The sequence below is a fragment of the Camellia sinensis genome, chromosome 2 (genome assembly GCF_055761805.1).
Source record: "Camellia sinensis isolate YWXY chromosome 2, ASM5576180v1, whole genome shotgun sequence".
NCBI lineage: Eukaryota > Viridiplantae > Streptophyta > Magnoliopsida > Ericales > Theaceae > Camellia > Camellia sinensis.
The window spans coordinates 58,298,400-58,318,336 of NC_138962.1; the positions used below are offsets into that span (position 1 = coordinate 58,298,400).

A 19,937-nucleotide genomic window follows, 5' to 3' on the forward strand; every position below is an offset into this window, starting at 1 on the left:
TTTGTTGGTTTCCGTTGTATATGATCAAACCATCTCAATCTTGTCACGCAGCACAATTGTGACAAGGGAAGAGCATTTATGCTTGAATAATGTTAGAATGACCATTTCTTTTGATCACATTTAAAATACCTATCTTCTGTAGTACAATCATGACCATTGGATATCGATGAACCTCATGTGGGATCTATTACATTTGTGATTGTAATTATGTTATATAAGATGGAATTTGAAATGTTGTTAAAAGTGATGGTCATTTTATCATTACTCTTTATAGCCAAGAAGTCTCATCAATGGTGGCATTCCCATGAAATAGAGTCCACTTCTTATTTTAAGCCCATTACTTTTCATTTTTGATTGCACACACTAGTCTACTTCATTGTGGCAAAAACACTAACCGGTAGTTTGACTCTTAAAGTCACTTGCAACATTTTAATTAGAACTTAGCTTAAATTATATCTTAGACTTAGATCATGAGTATTCCAACCAGCTTACGCAAACATGTATGAATGCCTCAAGCCTAATGAATTTAGGGGAAAAGTTTTTTTTAGTATTGAGTGAGAGGGGGGGGGGAAAACATTGGGTTGCTTTTCAATAAATCAGTACCAGAAATTGTTTCATGACATAAAAAAATACCTTGGGCCATAGTATTTTGAACTTAAAGCATTTAACCAATCTATTTTTTCAAAATATTTGTGAAGGTTTCTCATTTATGATTCTTTTTTTTTTTTTTCTTTGAACGCATTTATGATTCTTTGTGTGGTAAGGAACTTATGCAGCATTATTTGGGCTTGTTACCCTTCTAATTCTAAGCTTGTTGTCCAACTAGTGCATAAGAGCTTTTGTGAGGTGGTTCTACAATTCTTTAATCAAAACCTATTTACAAGTTTTTTTTTTTCTGTCCAAAACCTAATGAAAAAAATTACTTGGGAACTTTCATATGATATCAAACTTGCATCTTAAAGACTAAACAAAACAATTGCATATATATATATATATATATATTTCTACACACAAAGAGGCCCAAGGCGTTCATGATGAGACTACAACACCATAGTAATAAGAGATAGGGTGCCAATTTCTAACAAGCTGAAAGTTGATAATTAGAAAATATAAGAATACCCCTTCTCTTGCTTTTCAATAATTAACTATTTTTTCAATTTATTTAAATTATTTTTTACCTCACGAGCTGTGAACAAAAAATGCACCAAACCAAACGATCTGACATAGATTTTCAAAATAAGAAAAAGATATAAACAGTTCCCTAAGCTGCAATAAAAACATTAGAACCAAATGAACTCATCTGCAACTTGGATCCCACCTCAACTCATATAACACAACCTCATCTGATGAACCATGCCATCCCTGCCAAAGTGCATACACCTTTAATAATGAAACCAAAGAAAGTTGAACTAGAATGAAGCTACCTATCGATGCTAACAAACCAGCTAGAGCGCTACGTCCTATGAAGCACAGGTATGGGTACGGATTTTGGTACAAGTACAATACGGGTACGCCGATACGCCAAAATATAAAAATAGTAAGGTACAAGTACGACTGGGGTACACCTATATTTATTTATTTATTTATAATTTATAGCTAAACTTTTAACATGCAAATCAAAGTTTAATACCATAAACATACTACTACTAAAGTAAAAAACAAAAAATAATCATTGGTCAACAATACCAATATTAAAGTTGAAGGCCACGAGCTATTTGAATGACGCTAAACAAAAATAAAAGATAATAAACCATTTCCTAGGTAGGACAGTTAAAACATCAACTTTCACTAACACAATAACGCATCTTCCATTAACACAATAATTTGTCTTAGATTTTAAATTTTTTATTTTTTATTTTATATAATTCTGATTGTCTACTACCACAATAAAGCAAAAAATGTTAAAACAAAAAAGCAAAAAAACAGATCACGAAAGAAGAATCATTGAAGGAGAAACGAAGAAAAAGGAGATCAGATACAATAGAAGGAACAACAATTTGAAGGGAAAAAAAAATCGAAGAAGAAGAGGAAGAATCGAAGGAGAAGAGAAAAAATTGAAGAAGATGAACTCACCGGATCATTTGAGCTCCGTTGCCGACATGCGCCGCCGCCTTCGTCGATCGAGAGTTGAGTCGCCAACGCCTTTCTTCCAATGAGAGTCAAGATCGAGAACCGCCATGACCATATGACGAAGAAAAGGAACAAATATAGAGATATTTGTAAACCTAATTTGTTTATCTTCTTTATTATTACAAAACATCTAAAATTATTAAGTTTTTCAAAATGTACATAAAATAATTGCTCCGATGCCCTTGAAAAATTATAAAAATTTTGTTTTTGCCCTGCTGTACCCAACCCCATACCCATGGAGTACCCACCGCGTACCCAATTTCTCCAGACCGTATAAAACGTACCTAGTGTGTATTTGGCATACCCGATACGTGTGCAGCCACACCGATACGCACACCGATACCCAGTAAGTACCCAATACTTGTACGGCAATATTTTTTGGAGTACCAGTGCTTCATGATGTAGCCTACATCTAATGTCAATGCATCAGGAAATCTAACTTTGCTCCTGTTGTTGAAAATAAAGCATAGTGCTTTTTGTCAAATTTGACTTCTCAAATGGGTCTACCATTTATCAAAAAAAAGAATAATTCCCCAAATCAGTAACGTCTACTTTGCCAAAAATGCGGTCATCCCAATCTCAACTCAAGGAGGAAAGAATAAATCAACAACAACAACAATAATAATAATAATAACCCACAAAAAAAAGCAGCTGTACTAGCAGTTTTTATGGCTTCTTTTGGGTTAAAACACATTATCCATTAAAGAAATTCAAGCCTACCGATATAGGATCCGGCATAGTCAACCCTGATCCACCCCAAAAAGTAGTCAACCCTGAATTGGTATTTGGTAGAATAAAGCTTTGCAGAGTAGAGCTCAGTATTATATATTAACTCTGAAGTCTCAATGTCACCCAATTGGGTGCTTATGCCTATTACACAACCTTTAAGAAGTAACCCTCAATCACACGTGTCCGAGTCGTGAGACATTGTCACGAACAGCAAATTGAGACTTGCTGAAAATTCATAAAAAATTGGCAACCTTGAAAAAATACAAAAAATACAAAAAAAAAATACAAAAAAAAAAAAATCTGCAAAAATTCTGTTTGATTGTAATATTACAAATTTTACAATTAATGAATCAGAAACCTCTGACCTCATTATATGACACTCCTCAATCACCTATCCCAATCTTGGCCGTTGGAACTAACCTCCAAATAGTAATTTGCCATTTACACCTGCACAGAAACCCTGACGCCACGCAATGGCAAAAAAATGGCCTAGATGATGGAATTAACTACAAAGAAAGAATAAAGTTTTTGTTAGAATGTCACTGAAAATAAGAGCAGCAACAAATTTCTTATACAAGGAAAGATATGCAGGAAATTGGATAAAAATACATCAAGATGTTTAACAGCCAACTAACTAGCAGTAACTCATCAATGCAATAGTCATAAGCTCAATATAGGAGCCACATCATAGATCACCATAAAATTTGGTTTTCTAACAAATCATCTTCATTCAACTATTGCAGGATGTCCTCTTGTAGTTTGTCATTGGCTTAACTTATCCTTAGCAGACAAGAAATGACATCATGATTCTTGATTGAATTGGCAAGTAGATTCATCTAAGAAGCCTACAAAGTTGGTGTGTTTTTCAAAATCTATAGTAAAATTGTAAAGTTCTCCATGCATAGTGAGTGGCGTTGCAGACTCATCTGAACAATTTAAATTGGCTACACAAATCCTCACAACTCTTCCTCCTACAGGGCCATATATTCTACAAAACAATGGCCTCATGATGATTTCTTCTTATCTCAACCATAGTTGTCAAATTGAGAATTGAATCGTGAATCGAAATGGCCTCGTACCGAATCACAAATCGAATCGTGAATGTAAAGGTTCGGTCACTTTTTCTAAATTACTTAGAAAAATATAGTTATATAGTAGGATGTTAAATATATCTTATGAATATAAAATATTTAAGCTTAAATCAATAAAAATGTTGTTTTGAATGATGATCATGTAGTTTAATAGGTAATAAGTTAACAAAGGTTCCTATGTAAGATCATTATTTTATTTTTTTCATTTTTTAGATATTTCTTATCAACCATTCTTAAAATAAAGATAGTAAACAAAGACAAACTCTCAATTTTGAAAGTAATAATAATTTGACAACGATATTGATATTTGTATAATAAGCATACATACTTTTTCAAGTAATAATGATCAAATAATAAGAAAGAATTAATTAGGATCTTTTATTTTAAAACCTAAAACATTTTAAAAGTGTAATTGACACCACCTATGTAATATTCAATTATATTTAAATTTAATAAAATAGCAATAGATAATTCATGGTCTAAGTTACTTTTAATCTTAAACATCTGTAGAAAATATATTATGATTTTTTAAAGGAAAACAATGAGAAGAATTGTTAAAAACATATTGGGTCTGACTGAATCTAATTGTATCCTATTAAAAACTCAATGACCACTAAAATATCAACAAATCATGTATATATATATTGGTTATTTTGGTACTAAATGCAATTAGAAGTTGTGTTATGTCAGTTTTACAAAAAAGATGGAGAAAAAAAAGTCGAAAATATGTCGGACACTATAGTTTAAAAAATTGTATAAATCGTAAAACGTTAATCGAATCGTGAATCGTGCGATTCACTAGAGATTCACTTGCAAAATAGATTCACCCATAGATTCGTATCAATTTTGCAAAAAATATGAATCGAATCGCGAGTCGTAAGATTCTGATAACAGAGAACTCAACCCATATCTTTCCTACAATATATTTGATTACTGAAGTCTCTATCCAGACAATATTCTAGTTCTTTTAGAAACCTATCTCAGACTCATTTGAACAATGTAAATTGGCTACACGAATCCTTACAACTTTTCCTCCTATAGGGCCATATATTCTATAAAACAAATGGCCTCATGATTATTTATTCCTATCTCAACCCATATCTTTGTGGTCCCACCCTCAGCATTATAGTCCCTTCACTTTGAAGTTTGAACCAATAATTCCTCAACCGTGGCCAAACACCCAAAAAAACTCTCCTCTCATCTCTTAACCCCATCTGAGTGACAACAATAAGAATTTGAATAATAATCCGACATTTCCCTTTTTGAAACCATGCTAGCACTTCTACCATTGTATTAGAACATCCTCCCTTCAAAATTCACACAAACACTATACTTCCACCAAGTCAAATCTTGATGGATCATTCTTAATCTATTCGTTAATATATTGTTGGAAGAAGGCTTGCCACTTCTGCTTTGCTACCAAGCTTGCATCCTCATCTGGTAACATTCATACGAAGGAGAAGTCACCAATTAACCAACCATTATTCTACATCATGATGCATGACAAAATCCCAAGCTGTCCTATAGAATTCCAATTCAACTAGATTGGAAACTGCCAATCAAACATCAGTCCACCCATTATTCTATAGCATGTAGCATATCCTCTTCTGCCCTACCTAATTGTACGTTCCATCACTAATCTGAAAACTCCCCTCCCAATCCCAATCTTTAACTTCCATATACTTTCTAGTTCCGTCAACCATGTTGCTGCCTTTGCTATCATTTTAGCTCATTATGCAGCCTAAGCACCGAGACTTTTTCTTTTCTTACACTGCCTGCCTTCCTCTCTACCAGATCCAAGTCTTTCCTAAAAAGTCACCTGACCTATCGACCATACATTATCTCCTTGACAACTGACAACCATCTTGCCAACGATGAACAGTCCAGCACCGTCTATGATATCAAGACCATTGATGAAAAAGCAAGTGTTGTTTCTTGATGCATTGTCAATAGATTCTTCTTCCCCTGAATTAACTACAACCACCTCTTGTAAAGAGAATGCAAGGACTCATTTTTACACCCCACCCCCCAAAAATAATGATAATAATAATAATAATATTAAACTTGGTATGGTGCTATCCTAGATATATATATTTTTCCCCCGGTACAAGGGAAGCCGAATCCAAGGCAATCCTCAGACTGAAAATGATAATAAAGTTGGATGGGGTTGGCAATAATTTGCAGAACACTACTTTATAATCTAATTATTGCAAAAGGAATGGGGCTAGATTGTCCACTATGTTGTATAAAAACCTCTTATGCCTGTCCAAATGAAGCAAAATTAACCTTGATTGCATGATAGATCAACTTATCCACCTCCATACTGAGGGAAGAGACAAATCTTCACTAGATGGTAACAAAACATTCGTCATCTGACCCCTCTAGCTCCCGATCCTTTATGGGAACAAAATAGAGATTTAAAATGTGTGGCGAGCAAATTTAAAACATCTACTGCAAACTATATATGTCCTCTCCTCACCATCTTATGAAAAGGACGAAGAGCTGAAAATGAAACACAAACAAACAAACAGGTCTACAAGAAATATGACACATTGAAACTAACAACCAGTTGGATCAATCTGACATCTACAGTCTAGTATACAAGGCCAAAATTCTATTTACAAATTTATGTAGTCAACTTTGATGGCAACAACTTAAAAGAAGTCTATGAAACTCAGTCCTCGCATGATTGCAATTTAAATGTTTTTGTCATGACTCAATAGTGACTTATGTAGTGATAATAAAATCATAAAAATGTTTCAATGAAATAGTAACTATTTAAATGGTTTTCACAACACCACAGGAAACTCCATGTCCATTAATTAAAACTCAGTCTTTAATCATTCTGAAAATAAAAAGCATATGTAATAGTAATTATAACTAATATATTGAAATGAGATAAAAGTCGCACCTCAACTACACAGAATTCATTTGTAAATAAGACAGGCTCAATCTCGAAGGCCGAGTTCAAGCTCAAGCTCATCATCCTCTTCAAACAACTTTATAAGACGAGCATACTGTTCTTCACGTTTTTTCTTTTGCCACAATTTATAAAGGAAAAATGATAAAAACACGGCTGCCACGATCACAAGGCATGCGATAACTATCTTCGACCCCGTGCTGGAACCGGCATGTTTATCAGACTTCGTATCATTTTTGGAACTTGATGAATCATTTGACAAACCTGAAAATACAAAACATGTGAAAGACCACTAAGGAAATGGCTTTAAATAAAACCAACTAAAAATACAGATTCATGTAAATGACCCCAAACTATATGAGACAAAGGATTGTAGAGTTGAGTTGAATGATTTTGTCAGTAATACCTCAAATGCTCACTTCAAAAATATATATGTATTTTGTTAAAAGGACAAGAATCAAGGATAAACACGAATACAAGCAAGTGCATGTGAAGCCTTATAAGATAAACAAACCAAACATGTTAAGATAAACAAACCAAGATAGTTATGTGAGCCAATGTGCATGTGTGCACTTATCCTTAGCATGACATACTAATATGCTGTGCTATACAATTATTACACCATATAGCTTTATGAGTTTATGATGGTTTTCTTATTACACCTCTGCTATTGTTATATGAGTGATAAATACCATTCTACACATCAATTACATATTACGAGCAATGACGCATAAACAAACAGGAAACAAAATATACAACCATCACAAAGGAAAGAGAAAACAGAAAACAAAAGAAAGAAAATTAGGAGAGGAAGCAATAAGCATAAACTTTATCGACATATATAAGATCATGAATACATGTATGGAGATGTTTACGTATGCACATATTTCACGTTGCCAAAAATAAATAGCATACTATACATAAATTTAGTGTTAAGTGCATTGGTTCAAATAGAAATTTGCAATGTTGAATTGTCAACCACCAACTTATCTAAAAGCTTAAGCTGTTACAAAGGTGGGCAACTATATTATTTATATTCCCAACACACCCCTTCATGTGTGGGCTAGGCTCTCCCTCGTAAGCGGGCTAAACACGTGCAAGTATTTTAATTATTAGGTAGGCGGTGAGGTTCGAACACAATATCTATTGCATGTTCTAATACTACGTTGAATTATTAACCACCAACTCATTTAAAAGCTTAAGCTATTAGAGAGAGGCACACCTTTATTATTTATATTATCAACATGCAATGAAGCAATGACTTTCACCTTTTATTTGGATAAGCAATGAAGTAATGATATTCAATGCAATAAAGCACAAGGCCCTTCAAAGTTCCCTATGAAGTACTTGAAAACGGAAATACGTAAGGGATTAAAAATTACATTTTTTTCAAGGGAAACAAGAATTTAATACTTAACAATGATGTGAGACACTCCATTCTTAGTTAATACATAGAGCATACTTAAAATATTGTTAAGGCATGCCTCTAGAAAGATTGAAAAAAGAAATAACAAAACCCTCAAAGATAAAGCATGAAACATAATAAAGCATTGAGTTAATTTCAAGGCACAAACCAAGCAACACTTATTCTAAGTTGACTATTAATTAAGTCGTCCTCAACATTCAGGTCCAAAAAATTGACTATAGCGACATTAAAAGAACTTCCTATAAAATAGATGCAGACTCTATTTGTTAAGTAAACTAGACAAGGCCCATGCATGAAGTGTGTCGGTCCTATCCCATCAGATTCATTTTCATTCAGTTACTCCATGGGATCTACTGAAATTAAAGTTGCATTAGGCAACTAAGCCATGTATTGAGGAAATCATAGGCAAAGCATAGTGCTAAATACCAATTATTTTTCTATAGCTTCAAATTTTCCTTACCTTGATTTTAACAACTAATATTGCTATATAAATTTAACATAACAATTTCAATTTCACATAAATAAATTCCAATCGTTACAAAACAAAGTACATTTTTCAAAATAAAATTGCTATTAAAGGATATTAAATCACAAGTGATGCATTCTATATTTTTATAAAATTATTATTAATTTTATTTACTTAGTTATTGAAAGTTGCTTAGTAATACGAGTTATGAGTTTTTGTGGTTTAATTTGGTTTCTTGGTACTTATCTATTTGTTAGGGTCAGTTACACACAATCTTGTATTTAATACATATTATCAATGAAAGAATGAGCTGGAGATTTTCAAAATTAACTTCTTGTGAAGTTTATGGAGCTTTGGTTCTTCTCAAATTGAACCAACATGAGGTCTTCGCCCTCGAAGTGGTCTTTTCTTCCTATTTTTTCTATTTTTATTTTTTTTAACAAAAAGGTTCGTATCAATTGGTATTAGAGCCATCGATCCTTAGCAATGAATTTAGCACAAGATGTGGTGGATTCAGTACACAAGGATTTACAAGAGATGGAAATGATTAAGAGCACCAAGTCGTTTAATAATCTCTAGATGAGATTAAAAGGTCGATTACAAAATTGAATTATTATGAAGAATCAAAAGAGACGAATGAAAAAAAAAGAAGGCAGATCTTAAGAAAGTTGATAAGTACTTATGTTTCAAAGTAGCAAAAGAATATTTCATTGCAATGTTCAAGATCAATGTTTGTGGAAGTCTTGATTGAGTAAAAAGTCAATTGTATGTTTGTAAAGTTTTAGTCCGAAAAAACTTAGGATCCTGGTGGATAATATTAATTTATGTTTTTTCAACCTTGACAGGTTAATTTTAAGGGGTAGTAGGAATGATACATTCTATATTTTATAAAGTTATAATTAGTTTTATTTACTTAGTTGTTAAAAGTTGCTTAGTATTAGCTGTAAATCTTGTAGGTTTAGTTACGCACGATCATGTATTTCATATCATACAGTATTATCAATGGAACAAGATAAATTCTTAATTAACTTCTCGTGGAGTTTATGGAGGTTTGGTTCTCCTCAAACTGAACCAACATGAATTTCTTCTATTTTGATTTTTATTAACAAAAAAGTTATTATCAACAATTGAGAAGGCACACAATTGCAATTACATGACTTAAAAAAGCTAAATTCAAATCTTCTTTCAAATCATTTCCATAAATTAACACCAAAATGCAGAGCAATCTACAGATTTCCCAAAGAATTATCATTATTTGGTACATAAAAACAACAAATGAAACAATAAGGACACATAAAAATCAATATTCTACGAAGATCTACAAGAAATATAAAAATGTGAAATCGATTTCATAAATTCTAGATTTTCATGCATGTACATTATAAAAAAAGATATCGTAAAAGATCTGAGAGACGAACCGGCAATGAATTGCAGAGTAATTGACGAGAACAATAGCAGGAAGCGCAACGATCTTCCTCCACAGATCTCAGTCATCTCTCTCTCTAATTTTCTCTCTTTCTCTCTCTAAAACTCTCTCTCTCCCTCTGTATTTTGCCTATAAATTTTGGATCATTGTTTTTGTTTTTGTTTTTCTTTCCTGCAACATTACGCTACCGACGCCATTTTGTCAATTGATAAGGAAGACATGTGTTTCCGGTAATTGTATTTGGTGCCTACTTGTTTTTAATATTTTGTGTTTTTACCACATTATTGCTTCTGTTTCAATATTGGGACCCTTGCTCATGAAAAAAATGTTGTCCAAATATGAGTAGCAGATTTTCATTGGGTTTTTAGTTTGGGGGGTAATTTTTTATAAATTCTTCTTTACCTACTTATATTTCATTTAATTCATATTATTTTTTTATATTTTAATAAGTCTTATGAGTAACATAGTTACTAAAATATCCTTAATAATATTCACATTTATAGTGTGAATGTTCCGTGACGTGAATATTCACATCATCAGTGTGAATGCTCATACCATCAATGTGAATATTGACATATCAATGTGAACATTCACACATCAATCTGAGTATTCACATTGTAAAATATAAATGTTTACATCACTAAATTACTAACCGTTCAATTTTTTTTTTGTAAGGGTAGAAATGTCTATTTAATACTTTAAATATGAGAATTAAGATTTGGTAGATTAAATGTTCAAATAATAAGATTTATTGGAGTACAAAAATATCTTATAGACTAATTGGGATACAAACACTTGAAAAATAATTTTTTTAATAAATCTCCCTTTAGTTTAATATCTTAATATTAGGATTTTATAAGATAAATAATATTTAATATTTTCATAATAGTTAGAATTGCTTAACATTTTTATAAAAAAAAATTCAAATCTTCATAGAGAATTTTATTTATTTATTTTTTATAGAGAAATTTTAACTTCACAAAAAAAATTGTAAGGAGATTAAATTTTTCTAATACTATTGTTAAAGGATTTTAGTTAATAACAAAAAATATATTAAACCTTTCATATTACTTAAAATTCAAGAGAGATATTTCACTATTTTTTTTTAATTTTTAATACGGTATTGCAAAATAGACTAATTAATTTATTAAAATTAGACTTTATTAATATATATTTTTTAAATTATTAATAATATTAAAATAAATAATTTATATGAGGATAGAAAGGGGGAAATTATTACCCTTACAATGACCTATGCCATTTCTGAATGAAAACGAGAAAATATGGATTTTATATTGTATTATTTATTTATATTGTATATATTGAATAATTCAACCACTAAAAATCACATATCAACCACCAATAAACAAACCATAACCATTTCTTGGTTGATACGTCATTATTGATTAGTTAGGCGGTAGATGGGAATCAGGTAGGCGGCGGCGGCGGAGGATTTAGCATGTGTGCCTCTCAACTTTTCAAAAATTACTGTCTATGCTATTATTTTCAAAATATCTTCTAATATATACCCTCTACAAATTATATATATATATATATTTAGGAAAGGAAAATGCGTGAGAGCTCGAAAGAGCTCCATCCCGAATCCCCTGAATACCAAAACGATGTTGTTTTGACAATTTTTTTTTTTTTTTCTTTTTCTTCTTCTTCTCGTTTATATCTGAAACGACTCCGCTACGTAGCTCGAATCAAAGCAAACAAGTTCTAATGGGTTAGAGTGAGAAGCTCCTCATTCTCTCTAGAAACTTTTCGTTTCTAGGGTTTCTGCATTCAATTCTTCGTTGAACTGCAAACAAGATCTAGGATGGCAATTATTCCTTCTATCTCCGATTTTAATGTTGCTGGTGTAAGGTCGGATGTGAATATTGGATCATCAAGTTTTAACGATGTGGGTAAATGTGCTGATGCACTTTATGGGGAAAATAGCCCGAAGAATTTGAGTATTACTACGCAAGAGTTAGAAACCATAGTTAATATCGCGCAGCAGAATGAGATGAAGATGAAGGGTGTGACTGCCGAATCCATCAAGGAGCTCTCCGATCGACTTAAGATGTTTAAGGCAAAGGTTGTGCTGGACTCTGAGGTCCGTGAAGCCTTGACGGCACCGCTATCTCCGAACCCTAAATGGTCTAAAATCGCTGACGAGGAAACGTGATCTGAACTCGTAATGGTGTTTCCAGATTTGGGGAAAAATCAATCGGTTAGGGTTCGAGATAAGATACAGACAACTATCGTGGCTGAATCAGAGGGTGTAGGGATCAATGATGAAGGAAATCGAGCAGTTCTACATCGTAATGCTGATTACGAGCAGGTTGATCTAGTTAGCAATCACGAATGGGACGTTATGTCACAGAAGGCGACAGAGTCAGGACCTTTTGGGAAGAATTTTCATAGTGGCTTTCACGATCGTGGCAGAGGGGTCTATGGAGGCAGAGGTACATATAGACAGGAATCTAGATCGTGGGCAAATGTAGCATCGGCTTCTGTTAAATCTGAGGTAAAACTACAGTACTTTCCTCCTAAGTTGTCCCAGGATAAGATTGTGGTGGAAATGCCACATTCATCTCCTCCTGCCAAATGGGAGGCTTGTTTGGTTGGTTATTTTATTGATAAACGATTACTTTACACCTTAGTTAGTAACAGTGTTTTCAATATGTGGAGACACAAAGGTCTATTAGAAGTTAAAATGAATGATGATGGATTTGCTTTTTTTATGTTTGAAAATAGAGATTGTTGTAGGAATATCCTTGATGGTGGCCCCTGGTATGTTGGGGGTTTTTGTTGATCCTAAAACAATGGCATCGTATGATGAGGTTGTCTAAGGAGGATAAAAATACAATTCCTATGTGGGCTAAGTTCTACAATATTCCGTTGGAATTTTGGAATGGGGATGGTCTAAGCAGGATAGCTAGCGCTGTTGGCACTCCTTTGTTTATGGACCAACTTACAGTTTCTGGAAATCGTATTTCTTTGCCCGTGTCTATGTGAATATACAAGCAGATTCTCTATTTCCAGATAGTTTTTCCATTACAAGCGAGGGTGATTCTGTTGAAATCCGAGTTGAATATTAGGGGGTTCCATCTAGATGTGCCCATTGTAATGTTTTTGGCCACGAAACCAAACAATGTCTCTCTGCCCAAGTGTCAAAATTGATTGAGTTGCAAAAAGAGACGAAGAACTTAAGTGGGGAAGAAGTTGGCTGGACCACTGTGAAGAATAAGGGGAAATGAAAGGTAGGTGAGCCTTCCCAGGAGATGGAGTCTGTGGCACCAATTGAGGTATCAAGTTTATCAAATGTAGGCAGGGTGGATTCGGGCAAGGACTGTGTTAATACCTACTTGGAGGATGTGGTCACAACTACAGACTCAACTACAGTTATTGTTACCAAAGAAGTAGCATCGCTGGAGGATGAAATTACAACCAAGGCAACAACACAAGTTGAGGCCTTTCATTCTGATATCATGGATATTGCTAATCTGATCCATCTAGCAACAGAAATCATACTCAAGGAAGTGGCATTAAAGGTAGAGAGCAAGCAGCCTACTCCAAGTAACAAAGGGGGAGAAGGTGGAGAGCATACATTCTTCTGGAAATTCCTCAAAGAGCAAATCTTCTGGCAAATCTGGAAGCCAGAAGAAAAAGAAAAGGTAAATAGTCTATTTTGGGTTCTGGTTGTGTTTTTTTTGTTATATCTCATGTCTATAAAAATGGCGTCTTGGAATGTTAGAGGGTTGAATGACCCATCTAAGCATAAAGAAGTTTTTGATCTTGTGTACAAAGAGAATATCAAAATCATGAGTCTTTTGGAGACAAAAGTGAAATCTGAAAATGAAGCTAAAATTTTTGAAAAAAGCTTGAAAAACTGGAATCTTTTGTCTAATTCACAACCAGATAGAGCTGCTACAATTTGGATATGTTGGGATCCTAATTTTTGTAATATTGTTAGCATCAGGATGGCAGCTTAGTTTGTTTTTTGTAGGGTTACTATTGTGGAAGGGGATACTAATTTTTTTGCTATTTTTGTATACGCTGAAAATGAACATGTGCTGAGATTGCCCTGTTTTGCTGAAATTTGCTCTTTAGTTAAGAATCATGTGAGTTCTCCTTTAATATGCCTTGGTGACTTCAATGTTGTTAGATTCTCTTACGAAAAATTGGGTGGTAATGCTAGTTGGAATAGTTCTAAGGAGTTGTTTAATAATATGATTCTTGATGCTGACCTTGAGGATTTGTCTTATACTGGGTGCCAATTTACTTGGTCCAACAAAAGAAGTGAGGGAGCTTATATCACATCCAAGATTGATAGAGCTCTTGTGAATGAGAAGTGGCTTACGAGTTACCCTAACTCTTCTGCCATTTTCTTGCCTTCGGGGGTCTCTGACCATTCTCCGGCTGTAATCACTTTGGATCCTAAAGTATCTAACTTTAGGAAACCATTTAAATTCTTTGATTTCTGGGTTGATCATCCCGATTTCATTCAGAAAGTTGATGAGGTGTGGAGGAAATACATCAAGGGTTCCCCTATGTTTCGGGTTTGCCAAAAGTTGAGAACCCTCAAGCATATCTTGAAAAATCTAAATAAAAAAGAGTTTAGTGATATAACTACTAGAGTGTCCCATGCTAAGGACCAACTTGTTAGTGCTCAAATCAAACTTGACAAAGACCCTCTCAATGGTGTTCTTCAAACCCATGAGAGGGTGGCCTACGCAAAGTATGTGGATCTCAGTAGTGTGGAGGAAAGACTTGCACATCAAAAGTCTAGAGTCCAGTGGTTGGGTTATGGGAATAGGAATTCCAAATTCTTCTTCAGAACTATTAAGGGAAATATTAACAAGGGTAGGATCCAGAGTGTTGTGTTGAATGATGGTGTTAGGGTGACAAAAAGTGAAGAGATTTGTGCCACATTTGTGAATTCCTTCACTAATCTTTTTGGGAAACCGTTCTCTGATAATTATGATGGCTATGATAGAATTACCCAACTTGTCAATAAGAGGGTGTCTCAGTGCAATGATCTTGCTAGGGAGATCTCTGACACGGAGATTATTGATGCTTTCAATTCTCTTAAACCTAACAAAGCACCTGGCCCTGAAGGCTATTCTGCTAGTTTTTTCAAGAAGTCTTGGGAGGTTTTGGGAAAGGAGGTTGTGGTAGCTGTCAAATCATTCTTTCGGTCTGGTGAGCTTCTCCAAGCTCTCAACAGCACAACCATAGCCCTTATTCCCAATACTCCTAATGCTGAGAAAGTTGGTGACTTTAGGCCTATCTCTTGCTGTAACACTTTGTATAAATGCATCTCTAAGATCATAGCTGATAGGATTAAAGTTGTCTTACCTGGCCTCATTGACCCTGTGTAGTCAGCTTTTGTCCATGGTAGGAGAATCTCGGACAATATTTTTTTGTCCCAAGAGCTTATGAGAGGCTATCACAAAAATTCTCCTACCCCAAGATGTGCAATGAAAGTTGACATAATGAAAGCTTATGATAATGTTAGGTGGGATTTTGTTCTTGATGTCCTTAGAGCTATGGGTTTCCCTCCAAATATCATTTGTTGGGTTAAGGCTTGTATTACAAGTCCTTCTTTCTCCATATGTATCAACGGGAGCCTTCATGGGTACTTTAAAGGGGCTCGGGGTCTGAGACAAGGTGACCCCATGTCCCCTTATCTTTTTGTTATGGTGATGGAGATTGTTTCCAAAATTCTAGTTGAAAAATCTACCCATCCTAATTTTAAGTTCCATTAGAGGTGTGATAAAACTAAAATTGTGAATCTGTGTTTTGCAGATGACCTTATGATTTTCTGCAAAGGGGATGTGTTTAATGTTTCGGTAATTAAGGAAGGGTTAGATGAATTCCAAAGCCTATCTGGGTTGTCTCCTAGTCCCCATAAGAGTCATATTTTTTTCTCGGGGTGTGAGAAGAAGTTGCATGACGAGCATCTTAATGTTGTCAAGTTTAATGAGGGTGTACTACCGGTGAGATATCTAGGTATTCCTTTAATCTCAACTAAGTTGAAATCTAGTGATTGCGACAAACTTGTTGAGAGAATTACAAATAGAATCAAGAGTTGGACTAACAAATGTCTTACATATGCTGGTAGAGCTCAACTGATTCAATCCATTCTCTTCTCGATGCAAGTGTATTGGTCCTCGTTGTTTATCCTCCCAAAGAAGGTTGTTAAATCTATTGAGAGTCTCTTTAGATCTTTCTTTTGGTCTGGTTGTGAGCTTAGGAAATATGGGGCTAAAGTGTCTTGGGAGGATGTCTGCTCCCCCAAATCTGAAGGGGGTCTTGGTTTTAAATCCATAGAGGTGTTGAACTAAGCTGCAGTGGTCAAGCATATCTGGTTTCTTTTCTCCGGAGGAGAGCAGTCTATGTGGTGCTAGTGGGTGAAATCCTATTTACTTAAAGGTCAGAGTCTATGGAGGGTTAAAATGCCTAGTGACCCTTCTTGGGTCTGGAGGAAAATTCTATCCCTTCGGCCTGTCATTTACCCTTTGATTCTGCACAAAATTGGGAATGGGGGTGATGCTTTCTTGTGGTTTGACAATTAGCGTCCTCTTGGATCTTTGTGGGCGAGGTTTGGTGCTAGAGTTGTCTATGATACTACCTTTGGAATGGATGCTAAGGTTAGTAGTATTGTTAATAATCGTTCTTAGAGTTGGCCCAGGAGAAGGAGGAGCTTCTTACAGGAGTTGATTGAGCATACCCCGTTTATGTTTACTCCCAACTCTGGTAATGATACTGTTATTTGGGTGCCGTCTTCTGATGGTAAGTTTTCTGTAAATTCAACTTGGAATTGGTTTAGGAAATCTTTTACTACAGTTTCTTGGGAGAAGCTACTGTGGGGTCCTCATAATATCCCTAAGGCAAGTATGGTTACCTGGATGGCTATTTTGGGAAGATTAAACACGGGGGATTGGCTTAAGCTGTTTTGTATATCTCAAACCACTATGTGTGTTTTGTGTAATGACCTTTACGAGGATCATAACCATTTATTCTTCGATTGTCCCTTCTTTAGTCGAGTTTGGGAGAGTATTAAATGGAAACTTAATGTGAATTGGCCCCATCTCCTTTGGCCTGACATTGTTCAGTTGGTTTCTAAAACGGTCAAAGGTAAATCTCTTAGTGCTGTGGTCACAAGACTTGCATTTACTTGTACTGTGTATCAGCTTTGGATTGTTAGGAACAATTGCATATTTAGAAAGGAAAAGATTCCTGAAGAGATTGTAATTAAAGGCATTGTGGATATGATTAGATTTCGAGTAATGTCTATTACTAACGTCAAATTGCATCCTAGTGATAGTTGGTTTTTGAGTTACTGGAGGCTGCCTAACACTGTGCTGAAAGTAACAACAAATGGAATGAGAGTTGAGAGTTCAGTAAATTGTGGGTTGAGTGATGGTAGCACAAATTGAGTGTTTTCTTAATGGTTTGCTCATTTTGTAGGTACATGGAAAAGTTGGAACTGCGGGCTGTACATGGATCTGAAGTTTTTTTAGTGGAGAACATGTACATGCGTAGATTGAAGACTGTGAGTGAGATTACCTATATCAGAGGGTTGAGAGATTTGGGAGGCTACCATATACCATACCCTAAACTTCTACTAGCCATATTGAGAGTTGTTTTTGTATATTCTGCTGAGCTGAAGAAATTTGAGAGATGTGAGATTCTATATTGTGGGTTAAGTGATGTGAGCCCATATTATGAGTGCTGTTACGATATCCTGACTGATATAGTGTTAGTTAACCCGATGTATATACGATATTCATTATATTACCTATTTTGCACAGGAGGTACTAAGCTGTGTGTTAAGCTCGGTGATGGCTGGACCTGTTGGTGGCTATGGATTGGTCGATACAAGCAATCTGCTGGATATACCTGGTTGATGAAAATGGTACTTGGAGGGTTGGAGAGAAGTGTACAACAGCTCTTTGTTGGCCCCTGTCGTGTGTATGGATGTTTCTCGGCTGGAATCTTTAACATTTGGAAGTGTTGTCGCAGAATTAATGGCTGCTGGAAGCGCCGTTGGAGTGAAGAAAGTTTTATTTATGTGTATATATCTGTCTTTATTTTATGTTATTGTTCTATCATCTTTTTGAACCTACCTTTGCGGGGTGTGCAAGGTTTTAGTTATGTGTTAACAGTGTTGCTAAGATGGATGTTCATGGTCCACATGTCCTTCTATGGGGACCATGAACATTCGATTGTTTGCTTCTTTTGTGTTAGTTACCGGCTTGTGCTGTCCGGTTTGTGTTGGTTTGTTATGGTTTGGTTTCCAAGTTTGGTTTTGGGTGGATATGCATAGTTGCTGTCCATTTTTTCTTTGTTTCTTTGTATAGTTTCGGGTAGGGCCTGGGGCATGCCCCTTGTATTCTTGTGTTAGTCTTTTGTTTTATTTTATGACTTACTTACCCAAAAAAGAAAGCTCGAATCCCCCGAAACCCCAAAACGACGTCGTTTTGGGGTTTTTTTTTTTTTTTTTTTTTTTTCCATCTTTCATTTTCCTTCTCGTTTGTCTGAAGAAGAAGAAGAAGAAGAAGAAGAGAAGAAGAGAGAAGAAGATCTGAAATCAAATCAAACCCACTTTCCTTCAACCACAAAATTGAACACAAAATTGAAACCCATCACAAACCCACCCAAAAATCAAACCTAGATCTGGATCTACTAGGGAAAAAAATAAAATAAAATCAACAACAACAAATCATCTCCATCTTCAACACATCATCATCAAAAACCACATCATCATCAACACATCATCTCCATCTTCAGAGGCAGGAAAAAAAAGAAAAAAAAAAGAAAAAAAAGAGAAAACAGAGTCGCACCCAATCGCACCCTACCCGCCATCACCGTTGCCCCGCCCCGCCATCACCGTCACCTCTCTCTCTCTCTGTGCTTCCGTCTCTCTTCCTTTCTCTTTCTCCCCTCTCTCTCTCTTTCTCTCTCTCTCTCTTTCCCCCCCTATGTGTTTAGATTTCAGATAGGAAAATGTGTGAGAGCTCTAAAGAGCTCCAGCCCGAATCTCCTGACTGCCAAAACGACGTCGTTTTGGCAATATATATATATTTTTTATTCTCGTTTATATCTGAAATCTGAACACACAGGGGGGGAAAGAAAGAGAGAGAGAGAGAGAGAGAGAGAGAGAGAGGGAGGGAGAGGGAGAAAGAGAGAGAAGGAGAGACGGAAGCAGAGAGAGAGGCGATGGTGATGGCGGGGCAGGGCGACGGTGATGACGGGTAGGGTGCGACTCGGTGCAACTCTGTTTTCTCTCTTTTTTTTTTTCTTTTTTTTTTGGCTCTGAAGATGGAGATGATGTGTTGATGATGGTGATGTTGATGAAGATGTTGTTGTTGATGATGATGTGTTGAAGACGGAGATGATTTGTTGTTGTTGATTTTTTTTTTTTTTTTTTTCCTAGTAGATCCAGATCTGGGTTTGATTTTTGGGTGGGTTTGTGATGGGTTTCAATTTTGTGGTTGAAGGAAACTGGGTTTGATTTGATTTCAGATCTTCTTCTTCTTCTTCTTCTTCAGACTCTTCTTCTTCAGACAAACGAGAAGGAAGATGGAAGATGGAAAAAAGAAAAAAAGAAAAAAAAACCCCCAAAAACGACGTTGTTTTGGGGTTTCGGGAGATTCGAGCTCTCAATGATTCGAGCTATGTAGCGGAGTCGATTTATTTAATAACTAACCCACTAGACCTATTAATCTGGATATTAATTTCACTGAACCTGT

At 35.1% G+C, this 19,937-nt stretch overlaps 2 protein-coding genes and 1 long non-coding RNA gene across 3 annotated transcripts; 2 read left to right on the top strand and 1 right to left on the bottom strand.

The window, feature by feature from the left end:
• Nucleotides 1-1,127: 1,127 nt before the first annotated feature.
• On the bottom strand, nt 1,128-3,156 carry LOC145820054 (uncharacterized). Its single transcript, XR_014360973.1, has 2 exons — nt 2,074-3,156; nt 1,128-1,362 (listed from the first exon to the last, which is right to left on the bottom strand). It is a non-coding gene; the product is annotated as an uncharacterized LOC145820054 (long non-coding RNA).
• Nucleotides 3,157-11,766: 8,610 nt separating this feature from the next.
• LOC145820055 (uncharacterized) lies at nt 11,767-18,630 on the top strand. Its single transcript, XM_082914512.1, has 2 exons — nt 11,767-13,853; nt 17,653-18,630. The coding sequence occupies exons 1-2, from the start codon at nt 13,461-13,463 to the stop codon at nt 17,692-17,694; spliced, it is 435 nt and encodes a 144-aa protein (XP_082770638.1). The 5' UTR covers nt 11,767-13,460; the 3' UTR covers nt 17,695-18,630.
• On the top strand, nt 13,865-18,630 carry LOC114317420 (uncharacterized). Its single transcript, XM_082914511.1, has 2 exons — nt 13,865-17,737; nt 17,997-18,630. Exon 1 carries the CDS (start codon nt 14,409-14,411, stop codon nt 15,558-15,560), a length of 1,152 nt encoding a protein of 383 aa, XP_082770637.1. The 5' UTR covers nt 13,865-14,408; the 3' UTR covers nt 15,561-17,737; nt 17,997-18,630.
• Nucleotides 18,631-19,937: the final 1,307 nt, after the last annotated feature.